Genomic DNA, 23692 nt, shown 5'->3' on the forward strand with positions numbered 1-23692 from the left:
ATTGCTCGCGTGTCTATGTGCGTACATAATATGATTTTTATTCAAGAAAATTATTAGCTGTGGTTACTGTGGGCGAAGAAGGTCGGTCGCCCGTACACTAGAGTGTACGGTAAGAATAAAAAGCAACAATAATGAAAGAAGAACAAAATGATTTTGAAAAAAATTACGAATGTCGCAATGATGAAGTCGAAGCGAGCCTATGGTCAGGTATATAGTTACAGGGGACATCGTAAATGCAGCTGCAGTGTTGTATATGTATATGAGATCCTCACGATCAAAGAAAGTTTAAAAGTTCACCAACGGCTAGCTTACCGATCATCATCCCACGTATGGCAGAATTAACCACACGCAGATGTTGTGATATTGGTCAAGTGTCACGGAGTAAGTATAACTTTGTCGGGGGGCGGGGCGGGGGGGGGGGGGGGGGGGGGAAAAAAAAAAAACCAAACAAATTGTCGTGTAAAGAGATTATCGTATCGTGTAAATTATATCGTATACGTGTTTTACGCCGCCACCTGCGGATCGAACGATGATCGTTTCCTCATTTCGTATATTCTTCTGTCGCAGGCGAGCGCGTATCCGTGTACAAGTTCTTCGCCCTCCACCCACGCTCTATGGAGTCTAGATGTACGCAGCTTCTCAACGACCGTAACGAAGAGGATTCGTAAGTTCTGGACAGAAGCGAGAGAAAAAAAGTAAAAACTTTTGCGACAATTAGCGTTACGGTATCTCCCGAGATATGAACAATATCAGATTTATGTATACATGTACGTACATGTTTTACATATATACCTATATACGGTTAACTCGGCAGAAAGGGGATAATATGCCCAACTCCCCGACTTATTGCCAAACCTAACTTTACCTCACCGTTTCAGGTGAGGTACCTATATAAAGCTTGAATGAAGATGCTCTCAGCTATTCACTCTCACCTTTCTTGCAAACCGCGTGCACGACAAGATCCGCTCCGTGAAGACGGTCCCACCACCACCAACATCCACCCGACAACCTCGCGACCTATTCCAAGTGACCCCTTCGACCCAACAGGAATATCTTTGTTCTATCGGTGAGTCTTCATGATCCCATCATACTGATACTAACCGCTCCTGCAATCTTATGGTACGATCAATTCACGCGTAACATAATGTTCTTTTTTTTTTTGATTTTCATCCGTCCGTCCGTCCGTTCGTTGGTTTTTTTATTTATTTATTTATTTTTTTTTCATTTGTCGCAAGCCTCTCAAATCAAATGTGATCTGTTTGTCCGTTATTTTTCCATGTAGCTTACGGAATCGACGAAATGGTGATCCGACACGGCCAGTGGTGACAGTGATTTATAAGATTGAATCGGAGTGTCCGCAATTTGAATATATATGGTCAAATTATACGCGTACATATTTTTCTCATTTTTCCAACTATAAATGGTGCCTTTCATCGTTATAATTTGTTTTTTTTTTTGGTGTTCTATGCGTAATAATGTTATCTGGAAATAATTCGGTATAGTATTGTAATATCCGGGAGGATGAGATAAGTTCCCACGTCTGTGAATAAGCGACTTTCCGTTAAGTGGCTTCATAGACATTACAAGAGTCGTAAATCGTGGCAACGGCGGTACTTAGAGTTAAATCATAATATGAACCCCATAGAAGGAGCAGCGTTTGCCCGCAGTCTTTCGGCCCCACCGGATGTTCTCGAGGAAAGTGATATAGCTGGGCAATTCGTCGCTTCTACTTTCGGAAGTAATACCAAAAACGCCAATTATCGACTGCCGTATAATATTTATGACCCGCTATCGAGTATCACAGAGACGCTATTACGGGATCGTGAATCCAAGATGTGGCGAAATTAAATTTTTATTACACACGAGTTTCATGCCGTTTACACGAAAACGTCTCATTCCTGTACCTACATCTAACAGCGATAGGTATATATGTATACGTAAGATCGTGTACGCGGAATCGTAAAATCGTCGTAAAATGAAAAAGGAAAAAAGCAAAAAAAAATCGAGGAAAAAAGAACAACGTACAAACACATCATTACGCATCACTCTCTACTCTCACGGTTCCTCCGGGCATCTCGCATCACTCTAACACCATTTCTTTGTTACCTCACACATCCATATGAAAATTATTCAAACAAACACCCACCGCACGATTCGAGATAATTTATCAATGACTGTAAATTTCACTTTCAATTGCACGTATCCCGTGCGTAACTGTACACCTCTGCGGACCCCGTGTCGGTCGTACGAAAATGGTTGAACCTTCGCCAATCCTACACACGTATAATGTACACCTATTCACCCACGTGCGCGGAAAAATTTCTCCTCACTTGATCTCTGATCTCGAGTGTTTATTACGAATTTTCGAATAAACTTAACGCATGAAGTACAAGCCGATTGAATTGTTCCAATCGTAAACCGTAGGTTACGGAATTGTGCAAACGTCTTTATAGAAAAAATTGTTTCGATTAACGTGCATGACAGCAAATATGGGTACGGGGTATAGGCATGCTGATTGCAGCGCGAATAAAATAAGCGCGATTTCCTTCGCTACTCCGCACGCGTCTTTCTCTGATCTCATGGTCCGATCTCATCTCGATATAAGGATGCACCACTATAAATTTTCTCGTAAATTCTTCTTCCAACGAAACTTTCTTACCGTAATTTCTCTGCCTCGATCATCTCCAAGGCCTGCTAAAATATATACATATATATATATATATATATATATGTACGTAAAAGTGTGTTACATATATTCTATAAACGCTATACATTGTATATAATGTACATATACATGTATATATACGTACAGAATTGTACGATGAATATATGTTCGCAGGTAATCAACGTGAATCCTTGATAATTACTCTCGTATAAAAATTTATGCCTGGAGAACTTGTATTGAACAATTTTAGCTAGGTGAAAAAAAAAAAAAAAAAAATTTGTCGAAAAAAGGAGTCAAAAGAAATGATTTCGCTTGTTCACAGTTAATTTGTCTCACATCTCCGCAGCGGCATCGTTATTATAGATACGTTCCATTGCCACAGCTTTCCTTCGCGATCGTTGAAAAGCTATTAAAACAAAATTACAGTTCTCCAGTTTGCACGATTAAATGTCAATAATTAATCAGTCACGTATTCACATACTCGAAGCGTAACATTTTCCGGAACAACTGAACTGCTATAGCGATCATATAATTATCACGTGTGTATGGTATTATATACTTCAGCAAATAATATGTATATTATTTGCATGAATTTCTGTAAGTCAGGGGTATTCAAAGTTGAACGAACTCTTGTTATATATTTCTTTCGTCATTATACGGTAATTTCTATTTATTTCTATTATTTATTTTTTTTTTTTCTCCTCTCGTTTTCTACGCGCAGATTTTTCCCCTTGATCTTCGACCTTAATTGTCCTCAGCCTCGTGAGCATTTCCATATCACGCATCGCAATTCATATAGTATGATGATGCGAGATTCACTTGCAGTAGCCGTACGTTCCAGGTGACGATGATAGGTCAAAGTTCGCTCCTTATATTCATCGTTTTTACCCGGGTAAATCGAGTTAGTCTATTTTGTGAAATCAGCTGTGCAGCCGCCGGTGGCTATGTGTAAAGGTATTTATATACCTAGATGGAATCGATGTCCCCATAACCTCGACCTAATGGTGGTTGTTGCAGTTTCTATAGAGAAATTCTCCAGTTAGAGGTTGCAACGAGACGATTTATGGTATACTGTACTTGGATGATGCTGAGCCGATCGCGCTTGTACCGCCACGCTTTAGAGAAATTATAAAAGTAACAGCGCCATATTCTACTTTACTTTTTGATCAGTTAGCAAAAGTACAGAATATTCGTGTAATTAGTAATTTTCATAGTTTTTGGCGCAATGAATGAAATGGCATTATTTGCTATGAAACCGACTTATCGTCGTTTAAACTGGGTAGATATGAAATAACGGCGTACAGTTGCGTTACCCTTAATATTTCTGGATATACGTATTATAATGACACGTGTTGCGTGTATTTGGGTGTTAATGAACGGTCATTAAAATTAATATTGTTCAGAAAATTTTAGAGCACCGCAGTTGTCTTCAAGTGCAACTTGGGGGAGGTATAGTGTACGGCACGCGAATTTGCGACATTCCGAAACCGCAAAACTAAGTTATTATATTTTTATTCCTAAAGTCTTGAATTTCAAGAAATTTATGTACTGTATTAGAATAATTGCAAAGTAGAAATATAGAAGAACGATATGACTGTCAAGTCTCTTAATTATATATTCGTCCGCAGTGTAACATTGCAAAATATTTTCATCGCGCACATTTACCACGTTTTGACGATGGAGTAATTTACAATTATATATGCATTGTACGTACCACGCATTTATAGTAATTAATAATCCTTTTATCGAATCCGTTGATCTATTGCACCACGCACTGTGCATATGCATATCGGTTCCAGTATGAGGGGGTCGGGTCGGATGAATACCCGAAGAAAAAAGAACGATAAAATAACTAACAAAAGTGATGTTGAATTAGCGATGCCTCAGGGGATACCTCCAATCAATGGCGATCGGAGACGTTTGAAAAATTTCAATCATCTCTGTAACTACCACGTATCGTAATTCGTAATTCTCCTATACCCATACTCGAAACGAGGATGTTCCGATCAACTACGGCGTGACTTTCACCTTTCACCTCGTCCTGCGACGCGGCAGCGTCAGCTCCGCATTATAATGTGTTTGCATGAGTTCCTACCTACATATGCGTGATTTTTTGTTCATTTTTATCTATTTTATTGTCTCATTATTTGCTACGCACGAATGTCTACGCTCGACTGTCCAAAGATCTCATGTACACTCATCTCTGACTTCCGGTGAAATTTTATCCGCTCGTAAAAAAACATGACTTTCGTTATGTTACCCTCCAATAACATCGTTTCTCAAATTCGGTTTGAACTGAACTGATCGCATGGATCTGAAAACGAGAACATTTAATCTATTTGTTTCGCATTGTCCTTCGTTTGACACTAGAAAAGTAGGGGTTAATCTTGTGTAGGCCGAATAATTAGCGGCCTTCAAAGTTCGATCATTGATTGGACATCAACGTTTCTTTCAACTCTCATCCTCACATTTTATCACAAATTTCACTTTTCTTGCACGAAAGTAATTAATGTACAAGACAAGATTAGTATGGAGAAATTTTTTTTTTAGCCGCAGATTTATGAACCCTTTCCCTGATCATTCTTCACTCATTAAATTATGTTGTATTATTAAATTTTTGTTAAAAAAATTAATTACTGTCGTTTGTTGTGCAAAGTTAAAAGTAAACATGCACGCATTTGTACGTGGAATCTATGGTGGAATCTTTTCAACAATTAATTCAAATAAATCAAATTAATTGAGGTATCGATCAAGATAATATTGACATCATTTATCACCTACATAAGTTTCGCTTTTTTACACGACAGATGAACATTCATCTTCTTCTCCGGTATGCGAGGTAAAAAAAAATAAGCTCCTTACCATTATACAATGACTCCCAAAAGTAGCGTATACCGAATGTATGTATAATGTATGTGTATATGAATATAATTACGGTATGGTAACGCATACATTTATAATTACAGAAGTGGAACTTAATATTAATGATTCTTGTCGTAAGATAATTGTTAACTATGTCCTTACGGTAATAAATTTGTAGATGGGAAATATGACAGAATCGTTTTCGAACTTGTAAGCGGTAGAGTTGCCGGTATATGATTCTGAGAAAATGGCGGCGTAAATTGCGCGACGGTATGGTATTTATAATTGGAATTATTAGCAAGATGTGCTTACACATCTTTATGTTAAAGTGCCCTCCGCATTTGATAGATTTTTAATTATAACAAATACTTGGCAGTTGAATACCTTGAACCGTGAACTGTTGCAATGTTTTAGCGCGAGAAATTTCAAAGAAAGATGAATGTGTCAATGGCCTCATTGCAGTAGCTGCAGTGGTAAAATAAATCGATTAAATTGTTCAGAAATGATTGATTTATTTTATTAGACCTTCAAAATTCACGTTCAATATACCGATATGATCCTGCGTCATTTATATCCTTCACTCTACATGCCCGACAGGCAAATTCACCCATAGGAAAAATACATTATGGAAATATGTCTTCGGTCCTCGTACATGTTTTGTAAAACGGCTGGGGACGTACTGCACAAGTAATATATTCAAATATTATATCACCTCGCTCTTGCTACACAGCTCTTTTATACCCATATACCCGAGGATGATCTTTGCACAAAGATGAAAAATGTCTGACGTCGTGTTAAGAAAGTTATTGCGCTACTTAAGTGTAATGTATACATATACCTACTATGTACGCACATAGGCATGAATCTGAACGGACATCGCATACTATTAAAAAGATTTGAGTATTGCAACGCGGAATCAAGTTTCGTTGAAAGTAAACGATTTTGTGTACCTTGTTTTGTATGGAGTTTAGCAGCTAAACAGAATATTAGATGATACATCTCGAAACGGTGGGCGTCGATTTCACAAGAGCGTCAAATTTACGTGCCCATGAGTGATGAACAATTGATGAAAATAGACATACCTATGTCATCTGTAACATCCGTTCCCTATAATTACAAACACTTCAAGATTCGTGACGAAGCTTATGATAGTCACGCAAATCGCGAATTGGGCATGTGTATGGAGCCGTCTAATGCGGCCATATTACAATTACCCGTTTTCTAGTACAAGGACTTCGACTTCACAGAAAATTAAAGACGATGAATATAATCTATTAATCACTTTTCCTTCTCTGCAGAGGAGCTTTTTTACGACGCTGCAGTCTTTGCAGGTTTTAGATATAAAAGATGAAATATAGCCTTAGATTTTCTTCGACAAATATCGCTCCCGTGGTAATATTGTATCTTCATTTCTTTGAAATCTCCAGTCAAGCTATTTCTTGTCAAAATTAACGAGATTTGCTCCGTTTTCTTTGTTATAGTTGAACAATGAAATTCCTGACGGCTGTGGTAGCCGCAGGGCTACTGCTGGGTGTTGCGACAAGTCAAGATGCAGGCCGGGCACTATTTGTACGGACCTCAGCTGGTTAGTATGCATAAAATGATTTGAACTGTGTACATTCAATATTTCTAATGTTGTACAGTTTCTCTCATCTCAAAGTATTTTGTGTACCGTTTAAATCCAGCTCACTCGAGGTCTGTAAGAGCAGCGCCTCCATCACCAGCAGATGTGATGGCTCGAAATATCCTAGAGTGGATTCAAGGCATCTACCGTCAGGGCACGAGGAAAAGTAGGTCTTAGCTGAGAAAAGAATAACATTCTAGCATGAAGACCAAACCTGCATGATACCTGACCTGATCTGCACAACATTTTTTGATTCAACTCTATTTTTAAATAAAATTGAAAGAAATTAGAAAAAAAAAAAAATGAACAGCAGAACGACGTGTCGTTACCACAATTTTATTTTCAGTCGCACACGCACTTTTGTATATATTAGGTACACAAATATTCGACAGTCGATGAACGATTTATCCGAGGAAGACGTTCCGTACGATTATTATACTTTTGAGTCAAACCTGACATTGTCAACCGATGATGACTGCTTTGTGTGTTGTTAATTGATTCATTGACTCTGTTTACTAAAAGGATTTTCTTTCCAACGATAGCCCGTCAACAATCTGAGAGCAACGTATACTTACCGCCATACAGTACCCAGAGACCTCCCGAACGACCTCGACCTTTTCAACCAGCGTCTGTGGCACAACAACCCTCGTATTCTTCTGCAAGTTTGAACGAAGTCACAAGTTATCCAAGTTATCAACAACCGTCGTCGGTGTACACACCCCCCAGCATCGGATACTCTTCGAGCCAACCATCCTCGCCTAATTATCCCTCCCAACAACCCTATCAAACTCCAAGACCGAGTTACGGTCAATCCGTGTCATCGACATTTGGAGGATCACAAAACTATGGATCGTCCATATCTCAGCTTAAGCCGATTCCTACCAATCCTCCTCCACAGTTTGTTAGCTCTTCAGCGGCACCTTCAGCCGGATATCCACCAGCAGGTGTATACATACAGCCTCAAACCAACGGGTATCAACCGTCACCGTCAACTCCGCAACCCAAACCAACATATCAACCCCCATTACCCTCTTCCACTTACATACCTGTATCTGTAGGTTCTAATAATGGCAACTACTATCCCCCGAGTGAATCACCAGTGCCGAATTTTCCAACACCTGGACCAAACATCGACACTTCCGGTAATTTCACACATATTTCGGAGATTTGAATAAATTTAGCTAATTGCGAAACTGATTTGCGAAATATTACAAGTTAATCGTAAACATAATTCATTACAGGAACGTCTGTAACCGGGTCTGAAACTTCGTCTGGTATGAGCAATGTTGAAACAGTTTCAGCGGGGGAAACTGGCACTGCTACAGGCAATACCGTTTCTGATGAAGATTTGAAGCATCCGCCGCATATTCACGCAATCGATGTTGAATGTAGCAAAACTATGATGACTATTAATATTGAATTCAATCGGGCTTTTGACGGTGTCATTTACTCGAAGGTAAGTCACTATATGAGTAGAAACATAGCATCGCAATTCCTGAAATTAGATCTGACCAGTCAATATGTGCTTTGTGATTCACCAGGGCTTCTACACAGACAGCAATTGTCAGTACGTGAAGCAAGGAACGGGCGAAACCAAATATTCCTTCACCGTTAGTTTGGATTCATGTGGCACTCAATTTATAAATGATTTCGAGGGCGAAGCTGGACAGGCTTATTTGGAAAACGTTTTAGTACTCCAGGTTAGTGCTGGCATAGATGAGCTTTAGAAAAAAAACTTTCTGAATAGATGACCCGCGAATGATCAACTTATGCGAAATTTTCAGAATGAACCAGGAATTCAAGAGGTCTGGGATACAGTGCGTAGAGTACGTTGTCTATGGGAAGGCAACATCAATAAGGCCCTTTCCGTTAGTCTATCTGTTGATATGTTGAATCAAGAGATTGTTACATTCAGTGGGGATACAGCGTCAGCCAAACTAGATATTCAAACAGGAAAAGGCCCATTTGCTCCGGCAGCTAATGGCCTAGTGAAGATTGGCGAGACAATGACGTTGGTGGTATCCGTTGAAGGTGATCCTGGATTTGATCTACAGGTGAATATTTGTAGTTCAAGAGTGTATGGCATAGGCTTATGATAGGATTAACTAATGGCGTTTTTCCAGGTACACGATTGCGTTGCCCGCGATGAAACATCAACCAATGTCGTCCAACTAACGGATGAACGAGGCTGTATTCTGAAGCCGAAATTTTTCGGAGCCTTCCAAAAAACCAGAGAAACTGGGAATACAGGAGCGTCCATCATTGCCTATGCATTTTTCCAGGCATTCAAATTCCCAGATGTAATGGATTTGTACTTGGAATGTAACATCGAACTGTGCAAAACAGATTGCGAAGCATGTCCAGAACCTAATCAAGTGAGCATTTGATTAACTTTATCGTTGGTCGTTCACATAGATTTTTGAGATTAAACGAAATGACAAAACATTTGATTATTTTCTCAGCAAATTGACCCTGGCCGTAGACGTCGAGACGTTACTTACGCACCTTCAAACTCTTCTGGAGCTTTGTCCGATCCAGTCCGTATCGGAAAAGGATTTAGAGTAATAATGCCCGAAGATTTGAGTACAGCTTCGAATTTAGCTTTAGAGAAAATTGAAGAAATGGCAGTAGAAGAATTCAGCAGTGTAAACAACATTTGCATGAGCAACACAGGATTTTATACTACCTTCTCCTTCATGCTGAGCTTACTCGTTGCATCTATAGTTAGTTCAGCCATATTTTACCTGAAATTACAAACGATTCGCGCAGCCAAGACGATGAATTTACCTAAGGGTCATTAAATTGTAAGTAGAAAAACATCAGCTATTGAGAATCATTATACAGAATTGTGACATAATGGAGAAATCAGTTGAATTTTCTCAAGACTTAAACAACTTGATATGTTTTCATTGTAACATTATCGAGTTCCGTGTAGTTTCTCAAAGTTCGCCAGGCCATTGGTTAAGTACTGCACATTTGATGCATAATGGCTTGTCATGGCTTGTCAACTGACAAGTATATTATCGCACCTTATTCTCCATATTGTTGCGTATATTAGTCGATTTAGGATACAGTTACTGAAAATTTTATCGCTTAATCTACTAACGTCAAAGTATTTTTACATTATTTTCTTATGGAAATAATGCCAAAGCCAAGGGTATGTTTACGAATAACAAATTTTTATGCTGCACAGATCCTTACTGATTGTAAGTAATTGACACCAGAATATAACGAGTGTTATGTTGAGCAGCATTGGCCACTATCTGAAAGGTGTCTTTTGCAGAAAAGTCGAAGTGTTATTGGATTTTTTTTTTTTTAATAAATTATAAATTCGTTATTTCTGTAATTAGTTTCCCAGTTTTATTTCATTTTCATTACCGAACATGATATTTTTGACAACGTATTGTAATAACAAAAAATTTATCCAACATGACTGATATTGCTTTTGTTGACACCGTCAGTTTGGAAATCATTATGACTATTAGTTTTAGGTATAGTTACGGTTATTATTATTATTTGTACATACGTAGATTACCCAACATTTCAGCAATTTAATATACATATATGTTTATCCCTCAAAAACCATAAGTACCTCTAATGAGGATTTATGACAACAATTAACATACATGACCTGAAATAAAACGAAAAGATAACGACTTGTGTTTTTTGAGCGATTATTCGACGAATGTTTTTGATTAATAAATAGTTTTCTACATTGTAAACAGGCAAGTGCTATTTACATCTAATTGATTCTTGTGAACCTTAAAATATGTAAATGTTCTCCTCTAACTTTTCTCTCACTAATTATTTCTCCTTTCATATTCCAATGATTGAACATATTTATAATTGAAGTTGGATTATTCTCCTTGATTGTTACCAAATAGAAAATTCCATTCGGCGATAACATATTGGGAATATGAGCAAACAGTCTATCCATAACTTCTCTACCATCATGCCCCCCTGCCCAAGTTTTTGATATCAATCTTTCATCAAGAACTTCTAAAGACTCTGTGACCACGTACGGTGGATTAAATATCACAATATCAAATATATTAGTCTTGTTTAACAAGTTCACCAAATCCATCTGTACAACATTTATATCTACAAAGTTATCTCTGCCAATTCGTTTTGTAATCTTGCAAGCATTCGGATTTATGTCAATAGCCATGAAAAAGGATGCAAAAAAGTGACCCAAAGCCTTTGCCAACGCTGTAATAACTACACCAGATCCACTGCCGATTTCTAAACAAAGCCCAGGCTTTTTAGATTTTAGATTCTCTAAATCTAATTCTAAGGCATCAATCAGTAGGAACGAATCTTCAGATGGTTCATACACTGTTTCCAGATCCTTCTTTGTTAAATTCACTATAGGAGTTTCCATTTTTCTTTGCTAGAATCAACTGCAGTATTTCTCAATAATGGAATAATTTTAATCGTTCTGACTTTAAGAATAATTATTTAATTTGGTGTTTGAATAAAACACAGATGATCACTCTTGTATCTCAGTGGTACCGGTCTTATCAGTTTCCAACATTTGTCCACTACTTTCAGGGACAATAGGAGTACTTATTGCAGGTGCTGTTTCTAACAAAGCCCTTCGGCGTGCTGTGTTTCTTTCAACAGCCTGATGAACTTTGTTAAGTCGTTCTTGTGTAGTTTGCAATATATTACTAACAACAGTCACTTTATGTTTAGTATTGATCAGTTTTTTAACATAAACATCTAACTCCAGCGGACACTGAAGAGCTTCAGATATTTTTAATAATTCTTCTGTTAACGATTCAATTTGTTGTTTAAGTTCAATTTGACTTATCCTAGAAAAAAAAAAATTAAAAATTAGACCCCACCAATCAATGGTTCGTCATCTCTGTTCAAAAATGATGTTTGCGTCATAAATAAGGTTATAATAAGTTTACTCGACCGAAACTTGTATGGCATCTTGATGAAATGCCTGAAATTACGCGCGTCATAACCTATTAGGAGTGGAAAAATTACCTCGTAGCACGTATTCTTTCATCGAGCTGATCAACCGTAGGTTTCAAAAGTCCCATAAGTCCCTCTGTCAATGCATCTCGAGTCGGATTTTCACAAAAGTCTTCAGTTTTATCATCAATTGAAGTATTATCACTGGCAGTATCCACATCCATGACGGTTGCTGTCACGTTTCTGTCAAAAATCACGACAGTTGACTAGTGACGACCGTCGATGACAGATACAGATGACGAAGCCTCTTCTATGGCCTGACCCCTCCTGAACCAACGATCAAGTGCGCAACAATCTTGCTTCAATACGCACGTGGATATTTTTTGACGACGTATCTGATTGGTCGATGTTACCGTGTTCGCTTGCCAGTCGTGTTTGTTTCCCGCGCGATTTCTGACACCTTAGCACTGGCTTTGTTACCGAATTTTTGACGGAATGTTAGCGTCAGCATTTTATCCGAAAATAGTTGTCCTTCTTCAATAATATTTTATTGCATAACAATGCTTCGAACTAGAAATACGCGGGGTAAGAAGCCAGAGCTAATAGGTAATATAAGAAAATCGACTAAGATTAACCCATTCACACGAACCAATAAAACTTATGAGTAAGTCCAGCAAGAATTCATTTCACTCATCATTTACAATTCAGAAGTTTTGTCGATAAAAATATGCATTTAATTATGTTTTAGGGCATTTAGATTTAATGATGTGTATGCACATGTTGGCGATTATGTATTGGTATGGAATGCAGAACCAGATGAGCCTGGCACATTCAGAGGCTGTGATGTAGCTAGGATAGAACATCTGTATGAATCAAGTGAGTGGTATAGCATGACAAAATTATGATAAAAGATGAATTCTGCCAATCAACATTGGGATTGTTATATGTAATTAATTTTTGCAGCGGGCCATAAAGACAAATATAAAGCGAATGTGCAATGGTACTCGTGGCCAAGCAAAATGCCGCAGAGCGTTGATAGTGAACATATGGATGATAAATATGAAATTGTAGAAGATTACAGAAAATTCAATTGTGATGTTAGCTTAGATACCATTACTGCAAAGTGTACCGTAAGTTCTTTGTTTTCTTATCTGAAAATAGCAATCTTAGTATGAAACAAAGCCAATAGTGATTGGGATTGTCTGAACTTTAGGTGATTTTTGTATTTGAAGATGAGGTACCGGAAGAAATACATAATAAAAACAGAGTTGACGATGACACAGTATTTGTCTGTCGTTACAGACTTGTCCAAAAACGATTTAAGTATTATCTTGAACCAGTCATGGACTTAAATGATTTATCTTGCGGCTCCAATGAGAATCAACATTATTCAGCGAACAGAAACAAGCTTCTGTTAAAATATAAACCAAATTCACTTGTACCTGAAACTCCTGAACATAATCCTAAAGAAACATATACAGTTCGTCAACTCAGAGCAGCAAACAGAAGTAGCATTTCAACATCAGAGTCCACTATTTCCTGTTCAGAAAATAAATCAGAAAACCAAGTTTACGGGGCCTTAAGATCTGCAATGCGAAAGTTTTCCATGGATTCTGACACTGAAGACTCAGCAACTTATTCATCGATGAAACGTGGAAGTGTTCATCAGGATTCAGATAATGAGAACTCTCTGAATATTACTCCAAAAAAGAATCCCACGAAAAACGTGCGTAAGAGGGAGACACCTTTGACGAATAAAAGTCTCAATACTCTGCTTTCTGAGCCGGATGGTTCAAATTTCATCAAACATCAGTCCACTTCGACGAGCACAACTACTAGAAACCCAAATAAAAATGATGAAGTAGTTGAATGTACACCAACGAAGGCAGAGTTGAATTATCTGGTGAGGAAACGGTCTAGACAACTGATGAGCAGTAGTGAGGAAAGCTTAGAACCAAGAAGTCGAAGTATCTCACCTGAAATTGACTATGCTGGTATGATTCATTGAACTAGTAAACTATTCTTCACCATAAGATATTGTGCCATATTGTACACCACATAGAAGTTCATATGGCAACAAGAATCGGATTAATTTTCTTTATTAGTTATACTGAGATCGAGATACTTCTATACCTATCGATTCATGATGATTGGTAATAATATTTTCCAATGTGATGAAATTTATTTTGCAGGTCCCCCAGCAGCATTCAAGCTTTGTGAAACTGACGGTGAAACTTATGTGATCAAGAAACCAATTAATATTGTGAAAAAGGTGTCTAAAAAATTAGATGATTCGACTATATTTTCTTTGTTATCGTCAGATGATTCTGATGAGTCGATTTTAGATTTCTCAGCCAAAAGTGGTGTCAAAATTGTGGCAAAATCCAAATCAGAAGGTGTACCATTCGAGCTATTGAACAGGGCAAATGAAAATGTCGAATCATCGGAAGAAATTACTCAAACAGCACCATCGACCAGCGCAAGCCGTGATTTATCAGTAACTTTGGAAACTGAAGATGTTCGTGAAACGCAAAAAAAGTTACTTCTAAAAAAACTCGCAGATAAACGAGGCGATGCTCTGCTTCGGATCAAATTACGTCGTTCCTCTGAACAGAGTAACTACAAAATTGATTCTGACTCAGACAACAATACAAATAGTAAATTGAGTAGAGGAACCACTATAAGTACACCAAAAAGTATTCTAAGAGTCAGTTCAAAGGTGTCAGGTACTCCAAGTGTGCAGTTAAGCAATTTAGATGAGGTAGAGGAACATTCTCCAACAACTGAAATTACTAAGAAATTACGCAAAGTGCAAATCAAACTGAAACGAATAGATTCAACAGATTTCAAAAAGTCTACCCAAACAATAATAGCAAATCCACAGGATTCAGATTGTTATGTAATGGTTTCTCCATCGACAAAGGCAAGTGTTACTTCTAACAAAAGACTCCGAAGAACTATTAGCAATGATGATCAGGATATTCCTAGTTCAGACAAGAACATAATCAAGAATCGAACTACACGATCAATGACCACTACTAATTACTCCAAAAGCCCCAAGAAGTCTAATATCACTACGGACGATAAGATGGAGTACACCAGTGACAAAACTGATGAATCTGATGCTGAAAACAATGCCAGTAAAGCTACACGGAAGACAAGGTCAGCCAGAAATGGAATGATAAATCGTAATCACAAGGTTTTACCGAATCAGGCAAAAACACCAAAGAAATTATCAGAAGTTCAACAAAAAGATTCTACTGCAGCTAATATAAACGAAAATGAAAACTACAAATTCAATGCGACACCTAAAAAATGCAAAACAACTCCAAGTCTTAGAGGGAGAAAGTTAATTGAAAAATTGGAAGCATCAACACCGAAGCGTAGTATACCCACATCAAGGGTCCAAACTCCATCAAGAGCTGTTAAAAATGGTTTACTGACTCCGTCGATGCGTCAACGTAATATTCACATTTCCAAGCCTTCTACCCCTCTCCAAGAAGCCAGGGCTCGCTTACATGTCAGTGCAGTTCCCAAATCTTTACCATGCAGAGAGGAGGAATTCAATAATATATACATGTTTCTGGAGAGGAAATTAATGGACAAAAATGGAGGGTATGCTTTTTTGATTGACTTGTTCCCATATTTATATGTAAGATTTCGGTCTTTATTTCATTGCATTTTAATTCTCTTATCAACGTGATAATTATTTCGAATATTTTTAGCTGCCTCTACATAAGCGGCGTACCTGGAACAGGTAAAACTGCTACAGTAAACGAAGTTATACGCTGTTTGAAAAAAACAGTTTCCAAAAGCAAACTTCATGATTTCGAATTTATTCAAATTAATGGTATGAAGCTGACCGAGCCAAGGCAAGCGTATGTAGAAATTTTAAAGCAAATGACAGGCGAAAAAGCTACCTGGGAACAAGCCCATCAAATACTAGAGAAAAAATTTATGAAGGCTTCGCCTAGGTCACTTATGACTTTACTACTTGTTGACGAGGTACATAGGCTTATTAATTTTTTAAACAATTCGGATTATGTTTGGACCGAGTTGATCAAAAAACGTTTTTCTCTTCTATCTAATAATAATTGATGTAATATTATAATAATAATATAGTCTGTAATAATAATTGGTTTTGTTTGTCTGCTTATAGCTTGATATTTTGTGCAACAAACGGCAAGACGTGGTATATAATTTGTTGGATTGGCCAGCAAAATCCTGTGCTCAACTTGTTGTGATCACAATTGCAAATACCATGGATTTACCTGAGAAAGTTTTAATGGGACGTGTTACTTCTCGATTGGGTCTTACTCGGCTAACGTTCCAGCCTTACACTCACAAACAGTTGCAAGAAATTGTAACTGCGAGATTAAATGATTCGCATGCGTTCAAAAGCGAAGCGATACAATTAGTAGCTAGGTGGGTTATGATCGGTTTTCTCAAGTTTATTAAGTCACGAGTATTTTATACCTTTTCAAAATAGGTTATTCATATTTAGAGCGACTATGAACAATTTCTCGAAATATTTCATGTTCTCTAAGTCACAGTCCAATTTCACCTATGATATTAATAAATTCTTCATAGAAAAGTGGCTGCAGTGTCTGGTGATGCTCGAAGGGCATTGGATATTTGCCGAAGAGCTACTGAAGTTGCAGAGATGAACTTTACTGAGATAGTAGCAATGCATGATGTTAATCAGGCCCTCACTGAGATGATTGCTAGTGCTAAAGTTCAAGCCATAAAACATTGCTCACAAATGGAACGAATGTTCTTGCAAGCTGTGTGCTCAGAAGTTGCACGGACTGGCGTTGAAGAAGTCACCTTCAATAACATTTTGATTCAGTTGACGTCACTGTGCTCCTTAGAAGGTATGGTGTAAATTTTTATGACTCACATAACAGCCAATGAACCAAATTCTGAAACCTTCTTCTGATGCAGGTATAAAAACTCCTTCAGTAACAGAAGCTATAACAATTTGCGCGAGACTGGGTGCTGCCAGATTATTAATTTGCGATCATTCAAGGTTGGATATTTATCAAAGAGTTTTATTGAATGTGTCGTCCGATGATATTTACTTTTCAATGCAGAATATCGAGGTTTAGCATTTAGAAAAACATCATTCATCAGAATTTATATTTATTTTATTTTCATGACTCGAGAAATTCTTATTAGGCATTTGATAAAAATTAAATTTGTATATAATTACGATTATCACTTCGAAGGTGGAGATATTTTTTTATAAAATCCTTAGAATCCCCTCCCATCGCTGTTTGAAATCATTAATTAAATACAGTAAAAAAAATAAATACATGCCTTTTTAAACTTAATCCATACATGATACCATAATAAGTTTTTGGAACACGATACATCTAATTCATTCCATGTCCTTCTCTATGTAACTTTGTGCCCGTGATCAAATTGTTGCCTGAAAATTTGTACTTATCTCCAGCCCCATTTTCAGTCAACGATCAAATCTTTTCTAAACAATTTAATTTGATTATCCCGCCGGAAAAGATTTGTTCGCTACGGCTAGTGCCTCATACGAGGCTTCTAGAGTTACAAAATGGCGGTGATTGCGTGTATTAAATATTTTGGTTTGTTTTAAATTCTTTTGATTTTCCGAAGGTTAACAGACCGACGCTTCCTAAGTAAGTATATAATAAGTTTAAATCAAATATTGAGCGTCATAACGCCGTTTGTGTACGAGATAAACATTCGCCGCTAGTAGCCTCTAAACGGGCCGAAAAAGGCAATGGAGGTTTTTTCATTGTAATAATACCCATGCACCGATTACAATGCACCTAATTTTTCAGCTCATTGCTATTGACACTGAAAAAAATTATGGACGAAAAGGACGTACAGATCTTATCGATGTTTCCGAAAACAGAGTACGCGCAAAAAATGACAGGAACTATTAGGCAAAATTTGGGTCAGAAACGAAGGTCAGTGACTCCCATGCACCCAGTGGCGATCGCGCCAAAAACAAATTTGCCGAAAAATATTCAAACATTGGAATTGAGTCAGAACATAGCCGTAAAAAACGACCCTGGATTTATTACCATTATTCCAAGAATGGATCCAGTAGTAGCCGAAAATGAGAGTAATAAGTCAATCGGAAAAATAAATCAATTTGAAATTTTGGAATCCTTTACCTGCGCTCAAAACGCAAAACGCATCAAACTGACTGAAGATGTTTCGTTGCAGTATATAATATTGCAAAATCCAACTTTGGATCATTGCGATAAGATTGTAATTGCAGACAACAATGATAGAGCACTGAAGCCAATGAAAACAAACGTGTCTCAGTACACAATGTTACAAAATGATCATTCCAGTCAAAATATCAGTAATGTTGCAATGCCGCAATGTAATGTTGGTGAAGGAATGAATTCAGGGAACTCGAGCATATTCTTAATCCCACCAAGGTCAAACTTTCCACATCAAGAACAGCTTCCCACAACGCAAAATAGTCAGAAATCAGATCCAGATCTTTGCTTACATAAGAACAATTCTTACACACTGCTGAACTGTAATGAAGGTACCAATTCTAAAAAGGGAATTTCCAAAAACATGATGACTAATCACAATGCTACTGGTAGACCAAACTCATCAATTATATCTCCCAAATCTAAATCACAAAAGCCTGTTGTGATCATGCAGCAATTTATATCACCACCTACCGCATTAAATTCCGGTAGATCGAAACGAATTTTAGTAGCAACATCGAATAAAGCATTGGGCATTCAAGGCATGGATATCAATACCAAAACATCATCTTTACAAGCGTCATCACCAAAATCGAACGAAACTGTTGAAGATTCGAAAACTATGAATCCTAATACGACCAGAAATACTGAAGAACATGAATCCGATTTGTTGTTGAAAAAAGAATTCCCTATTATCAGTAGTAGCCAAGTTGACTCTGTACTTCAAGCAATTGATATGCAGGGATTACAAAAAGGGATTATCACGAACGAGATTGATAATCATTCAAAGAAAGGGGCTGATGATAGATATTCAAATAATGGGCGCTCGCTGCCTTGCACTCAGGTATCGCATTACTCTATTTATAATTAATACTTCTCAATGCTTTGATATTTATTACCCTCCGAGTTATTGGTTCTTTGCCATATTGGTTTAGGGTGCAGCGAAATTACATAAAAGTGAGAATACGGGGTGTCCATACACAGCCACGCACGCTTCAACAATACTACAAACGAACCTAACTACAAAACGATTTCACTCCGAAAAATCTGATGAACACTCTACCGAGGTAATGTCTGCCTCATCGATTCCATTTGCAGAATCATCTATCCTTCAACACAACATTTTTATCGGAAGTTTTTTTTATAGAGTAATGAGAAATATGCGGACACTCTACAGTGCTTCAAGTGTAAAGAATGTTCATACATGAGTTTGAGCGAAAAACACATTTTTCAGCATATTGAAAAGGAACATAATAATACCTTAGGTAAAAAACATAAGCCAATTTTAAAATGTCCAGGGTGTTTGAATACTTTTCAGCATGAAGCTTCGTTACTGTCTCATATGATACATGATCACCAGGTGAGCCACATCAACAGCAATTCGTGTGGTCTCTGTACAAATGTTGTTCAAAAATTTGAATAAATTCCAGGTATGTGAAAGCGAAGCTCAAATAATAGTACAACAATTGTCTCCTAAGCAGATATTTAACGAAGGTCCCCCAAAACCATTCTCTCAAATCCACATAACAAAATCAGAAAATGAACAAATATTCGTGACACAAACATCCCATCAATCTTTGGGAAGTGTGGAACGAGCAAAAACTTTTTTGGTTTCACCCTCGCCTATGGTGGCAACAGTAAATGCAGTAGAAACTCAATGGCCAGAAAATAACGCTTCAACTAAAAGTAGCTCACTACCATGTATACAAGCTGTGAATACTGTCCCTTTGGCAATAGACAATTCCCTGGATGCAGTCGATATAGAAAATGTTCCATTTTTAATTGATGATAAGACTTTTCTATCAAAAACTGACGATGGACAAGATCAGGAAGTCAAACTACTCGCGACAAAGAACGTTGACAGTTCTGAGAATTTCAATGCACCAGAACTGAAGAGTACCGACCGCAACTTCCAGTTTGTGAATTTTAAAAATGAAACCAAGAATGAAGACGATGGCTACTTGCAAGAAGATGATCCCATCGAAAGAGGTATTTCAGAATCAGAAATGCAATTTGTGACGCTCACTTCAGCACCAGAAATTTTTACAACAAACGATTGGACAGAAACTAAGAAAAAAAATAAAGGTAGACCCAAGGGTTTCAAAAGTAATTCATCCAAGCCACAATCTATTAATCTCAAACAAGGATTCAAGTAAGTACCAAATCATCAATAATTAATTGATGAAAACATGATTTCTGACATTAAAAAATTCCTTCACATAGATGCAAACTAGAAGAATGTGGAGTACGGATGCTAGTACGAGAAAATATAGTTTATCATGAAAAATGCCATGTCCTTCCAACAATTCCACGTCAGCTCAACTTTGAATGTCCCGAATGCGAGGAATTCAAAAGCAACAATTGGAGCAATTTAGCTGGGCATTTGTGGAGGTCACATATTATAGACATGGAGCTGCACAGCTGTGACTTGTGCAGTTATAAAACACCAAGGTAGCTGAGTTCACTTACACAAATACCAAATGTTCATTACCAAGAAGTGCATCACCTGAACATTTTTGCCGTTGGAGTTCTAAAATAAATATACTTATATTGTAATCAATTACAGCCTGAGTAATCTGATGAACCAACATAGGGGTATACATGGAGATGAGCGTCCATTCGTGTGCAACAACTGTGGAAAGGGTAGATATTTGATGTCGATATTGTTCTATTGATATTTTCAAGTGTATGAAGCCACAGTTGTTAATTCTATCCTCTTATACTACTTAAGGATTTAAAACGACAAAGCAATTAAGGAATCATAGAGCTCTGCACAGAGCTAAGGATAAAGAACCTTTAAAATGTGATGAGTGTGGGAGAAATTTCACAAACATGAGATTGTTAAAGTTGCATAAAGATTCTGTTCACAAGGAATCAAAACCATATACATGCAATGCATGCTCCTACTCAGCATCTACAAGAAGTGCGCTCAAACTTCATTTACGGCGTCATACTGGTGAGTATTAGAATTATTAAATATTTGGAAAACAGATTGTCCTAGATCTATTCCAAGAATCAAGAAAATTGCCTTTTGTTTGCATTTTTTGCAGGAGAAAAACCATTTATGTGTAACCAATGTTCATATTCTACGGGGGACCACAATTCGCTAAGGAGACATAAATTAAGGCACATAGGTCTCAAGCCTTACAGCTGTCCACACTGCAGTTATGCATGTATCCAATCATCTACCTACAAAGTGCATTTAAAAAATAAGCACCCTGGTAAGAGATACCTTTTCAAGTACATAATATAAATCATGTAATCTTCAATCAAAGGTTCATTGAGTAATACCGTGCTTATTATTTACAGGTTTGGATCACAACCTCATGTTTTCTTGCCAGTTCTGCTCATACAAGTCGATAAAAAAGGAAAATCTGCTCACTCATATGGCGAAACACGAACAAACATCATCTAGCAAACTTCCAACAGATTCCAGATCGCCAATTGTTATAGAATAAATATGACTGATATATTATTTTTGCAACACATGCTGTTTATTCGTACCAAGATTTTCACTATAATTATTGAGTATATTCATACAATCTTATGTAATAGATCCTATTTTCATACACGTGGAATGATCGGAATTGTTTGTAATCATTACTGCCATGCCGAATTAATGACAATAGAATACATTCTGAGCAAGTTAATGTCGTCGCCAAAATTACCCAAATCCACTAAAAAATTGAATTTTATACCGGAACATAGAAATGCAATGAATAATCTGTGTTACCTAACATACACAGCTATATAATCTTTTGTATCTCTGATTTCTCTCGCCGCATCCAATTTCCAACCGAGATCAGAAAATTTTCGATCAAATGGGACCGGATCTGTACAAGATCCCCGTCCTTCACCAGGTCCAATGACGATGACCGTTCTCCCCGTGTACTGCTTCACATAATTCAGGAATGCCGATCCGTTGTTGAAATAACAGAACAAAATAGCTTGTGATGGCAATATTTCAAAGCGACTGTCTTCTTCATCAATAAAATGAACATTTTTTAAAAATAATGGCGGAGAATAGCCGCTGCACCACCATTTTCGGTCCACTTCTACCCCGACAACAACGATTCCTGAGCAAACAAGAATATAAAATATAACATATAGAATGTATTGCTTACTATGTAGAATTAGAGAAACGTGTTTATCATAATCATTGAAATTTACACTCATTTTCAACCATTTGGGGTATGTAAGTGTATGTATAGCGTGCATGATATGTTTTATCTTACCTAAATATTTTTGAATTAACCATTCCAATAATCCACTGCCGCATCCTATGCTAACAATTTCACGCACATTTCTTTCGCTAATAATATGCTTCAGCCAGTCTAGATCTTCCAGACTTGGCCATACCCACAAAAGTCTATGCTTTTCAAACGCATCTTTGAAATTTTGTAAATCCAATATATCCCTCCACTTATTTTCATGATATAGTTCAAGAACAAGTTTTTCTAAAGCGTGATCTACCATTTCTTTCACCACGGTCAAATAAATTTGATACTAGTTTAACGTTCTGCTAGCAAAAATCTCTTGCTCAATTGACACGTCAGTCTATTTTAGTATTCTTTAATTATATTTAGCGTTACCAATATATTAAAATACACATATGTATATATAAAATTTCGATTTTTTTTTTTTTGCTTGCTAGACTGCAATTACGTAACTAATTATTAGAGACGTTCTTTACTATTAGAGACAATTTTTTCAATACTTCGTGGCATTGAATGATTACGGTGTGCATGCGTAAAACATAATATGATTTCATGACAACTGTTTCATTCAATTTCGTTACAAACATAGTGTTAAATAATGGCGCATACTTAAATAGATCAAGGCTAACATATACCTATAAATGGCTTTCGTGAAGTTAATTATTGTAGCATCTGAGATGATGTTAGCTATTTGAAATTTCGGAAATTCAAACTGCAAAAGTTAACACGTAGCAGCGATAAAATTCATCCCCTTTGAAATGAAAACACCTTTGGAACAAAATAAAATACGAAAAAGGCAGCTATTATTAAATAAAAATTTTACGAATAAAACTCCAGTAATTAAAATCAATGAAATCTGTGATCGGTAATCCGATTAATCAAACACAGAAATATCAATCAAGTGCGTAAATTTATGTTGTGTTTTCGTAATCCATTTGCGAACCATTTTGCCACGCCGTGAAAACAGAAGCCTCTCGTCCACTCCCTATTTGTTCTTAGTAGGTGCAGGATCCTATTACATACAGGTGAATACTAGACCTATAACATTGACGCATAATAACGCTTTTATTTCTCTAAACATGAAAAGCAAGAAATACATCAAATCAAGTTTGAATTGAATCGATGTCGCCATGTATAGAATTTCCTAGGCAATTCATACTCATAGTAACCGCGCAATCTAAATACGCGC

At 37.0% G+C, this 23692-nt stretch overlaps 7 protein-coding genes across 8 annotated transcripts; 3 read left to right on the plus strand and 4 right to left on the minus strand.

Moving 5' to 3' along the window:
• Positions 1 to 434: 434 nt before the first annotated feature.
• Positions 435 to 2074, minus strand: LOC125500001. The gene is made up of 3 exons (XM_048650929.1): positions 2047 to 2074; positions 933 to 1072; positions 435 to 671 (listed from the first exon to the last, which is right to left on the minus strand). The coding sequence occupies exons 1-3, from the start codon at positions 2072 to 2074 to the stop codon at positions 504 to 506; spliced, it is 336 nt and encodes a 111-aa protein (XP_048506886.1). The 3' UTR covers positions 435 to 503.
• On the plus strand, positions 933 to 10880 carry LOC105692110. 2 transcript variants are annotated; one of them, XM_012411109.3, is made up of 9 exons: positions 933 to 1066; positions 7009 to 7112; positions 7213 to 7317; positions 7694 to 8293; positions 8393 to 8607; positions 8693 to 8851; positions 8936 to 9205; positions 9275 to 9526; positions 9614 to 10880. In XM_012411109.3, the coding sequence occupies exons 2-9, from the start codon at positions 7016 to 7018 to the stop codon at positions 9950 to 9952; spliced, it is 2037 nt and encodes a 678-aa protein (XP_012266532.2). In that variant the 5' UTR covers positions 933 to 1066; positions 7009 to 7015; the 3' UTR covers positions 9953 to 10880. The 2 variants fall into 2 exon arrangements, with proteins under 2 accessions (XP_012266532.2, XP_048505752.1); XM_048649795.1 differs by lacking the exon at positions 7213 to 7317.
• On the minus strand, positions 10489 to 11532 carry LOC105692111 (methyltransferase N6AMT1). Its single transcript, XM_012411112.3, has one exon. The coding sequence runs from the start codon at positions 11530 to 11532 to the stop codon at positions 10894 to 10896; it is 639 nt and encodes a 212-aa protein (XP_012266535.2). The 3' UTR covers positions 10489 to 10893.
• A 108-nt stretch (positions 11533 to 11640) lies between these two features.
• Positions 11641 to 12431, minus strand: LOC105692112 (SNAPIN protein homolog). Its single transcript, XM_012411113.3, has 2 exons — positions 12147 to 12431; positions 11641 to 11965 (listed from the first exon to the last, which is right to left on the minus strand). Exons 1-2 carry the CDS (start codon positions 12296 to 12298, stop codon positions 11641 to 11643), a joined length of 477 nt encoding a protein of 158 aa, XP_012266536.1. The 5' UTR covers positions 12299 to 12431.
• On the plus strand, positions 12422 to 17301 carry LOC105692109 (origin recognition complex subunit 1). Its single transcript, XM_012411108.2, has 9 exons — positions 12422 to 12738; positions 12823 to 12950; positions 13038 to 13204; positions 13288 to 14068; positions 14267 to 15689; positions 15800 to 16079; positions 16234 to 16499; positions 16665 to 16948; positions 17019 to 17301. Exons 1-9 carry the CDS (start codon positions 12635 to 12637, stop codon positions 17180 to 17182), a joined length of 3597 nt encoding a protein of 1198 aa, XP_012266531.2. The 5' UTR covers positions 12422 to 12634; the 3' UTR covers positions 17183 to 17301.
• Positions 17302 to 17448: 147 nt separating this feature from the next.
• Positions 17449 to 21936, plus strand: LOC105692050 (zinc finger protein 624-like). The gene is made up of 10 exons (XM_012410962.3): positions 17449 to 17728; positions 17894 to 19130; positions 19222 to 19353; positions 19434 to 19646; positions 19717 to 20438; positions 20510 to 20737; positions 20853 to 20929; positions 21018 to 21242; positions 21337 to 21507; positions 21596 to 21936. The coding sequence occupies exons 2-10, from the start codon at positions 17922 to 17924 to the stop codon at positions 21742 to 21744; spliced, it is 3126 nt and encodes a 1041-aa protein (XP_012266385.2). The 5' UTR covers positions 17449 to 17728; positions 17894 to 17921; the 3' UTR covers positions 21745 to 21936.
• On the minus strand, positions 21660 to 23564 carry LOC105692052. The gene is made up of 2 exons (XM_012410964.3): positions 22522 to 23564; positions 21660 to 22362 (listed from the first exon to the last, which is right to left on the minus strand). The coding sequence occupies exons 1-2, from the start codon at positions 22760 to 22762 to the stop codon at positions 22016 to 22018; spliced, it is 588 nt and encodes a 195-aa protein (XP_012266387.2). The 5' UTR covers positions 22763 to 23564; the 3' UTR covers positions 21660 to 22015.
• Positions 23565 to 23692: the final 128 nt, after the last annotated feature.

The sequence above is a fragment of the Athalia rosae genome, chromosome 2 (genome assembly GCF_917208135.1).
Source record: "Athalia rosae chromosome 2, iyAthRosa1.1, whole genome shotgun sequence".
Taxonomy (NCBI): Eukaryota; Metazoa; Arthropoda; class Insecta; order Hymenoptera; family Athaliidae; genus Athalia; species Athalia rosae.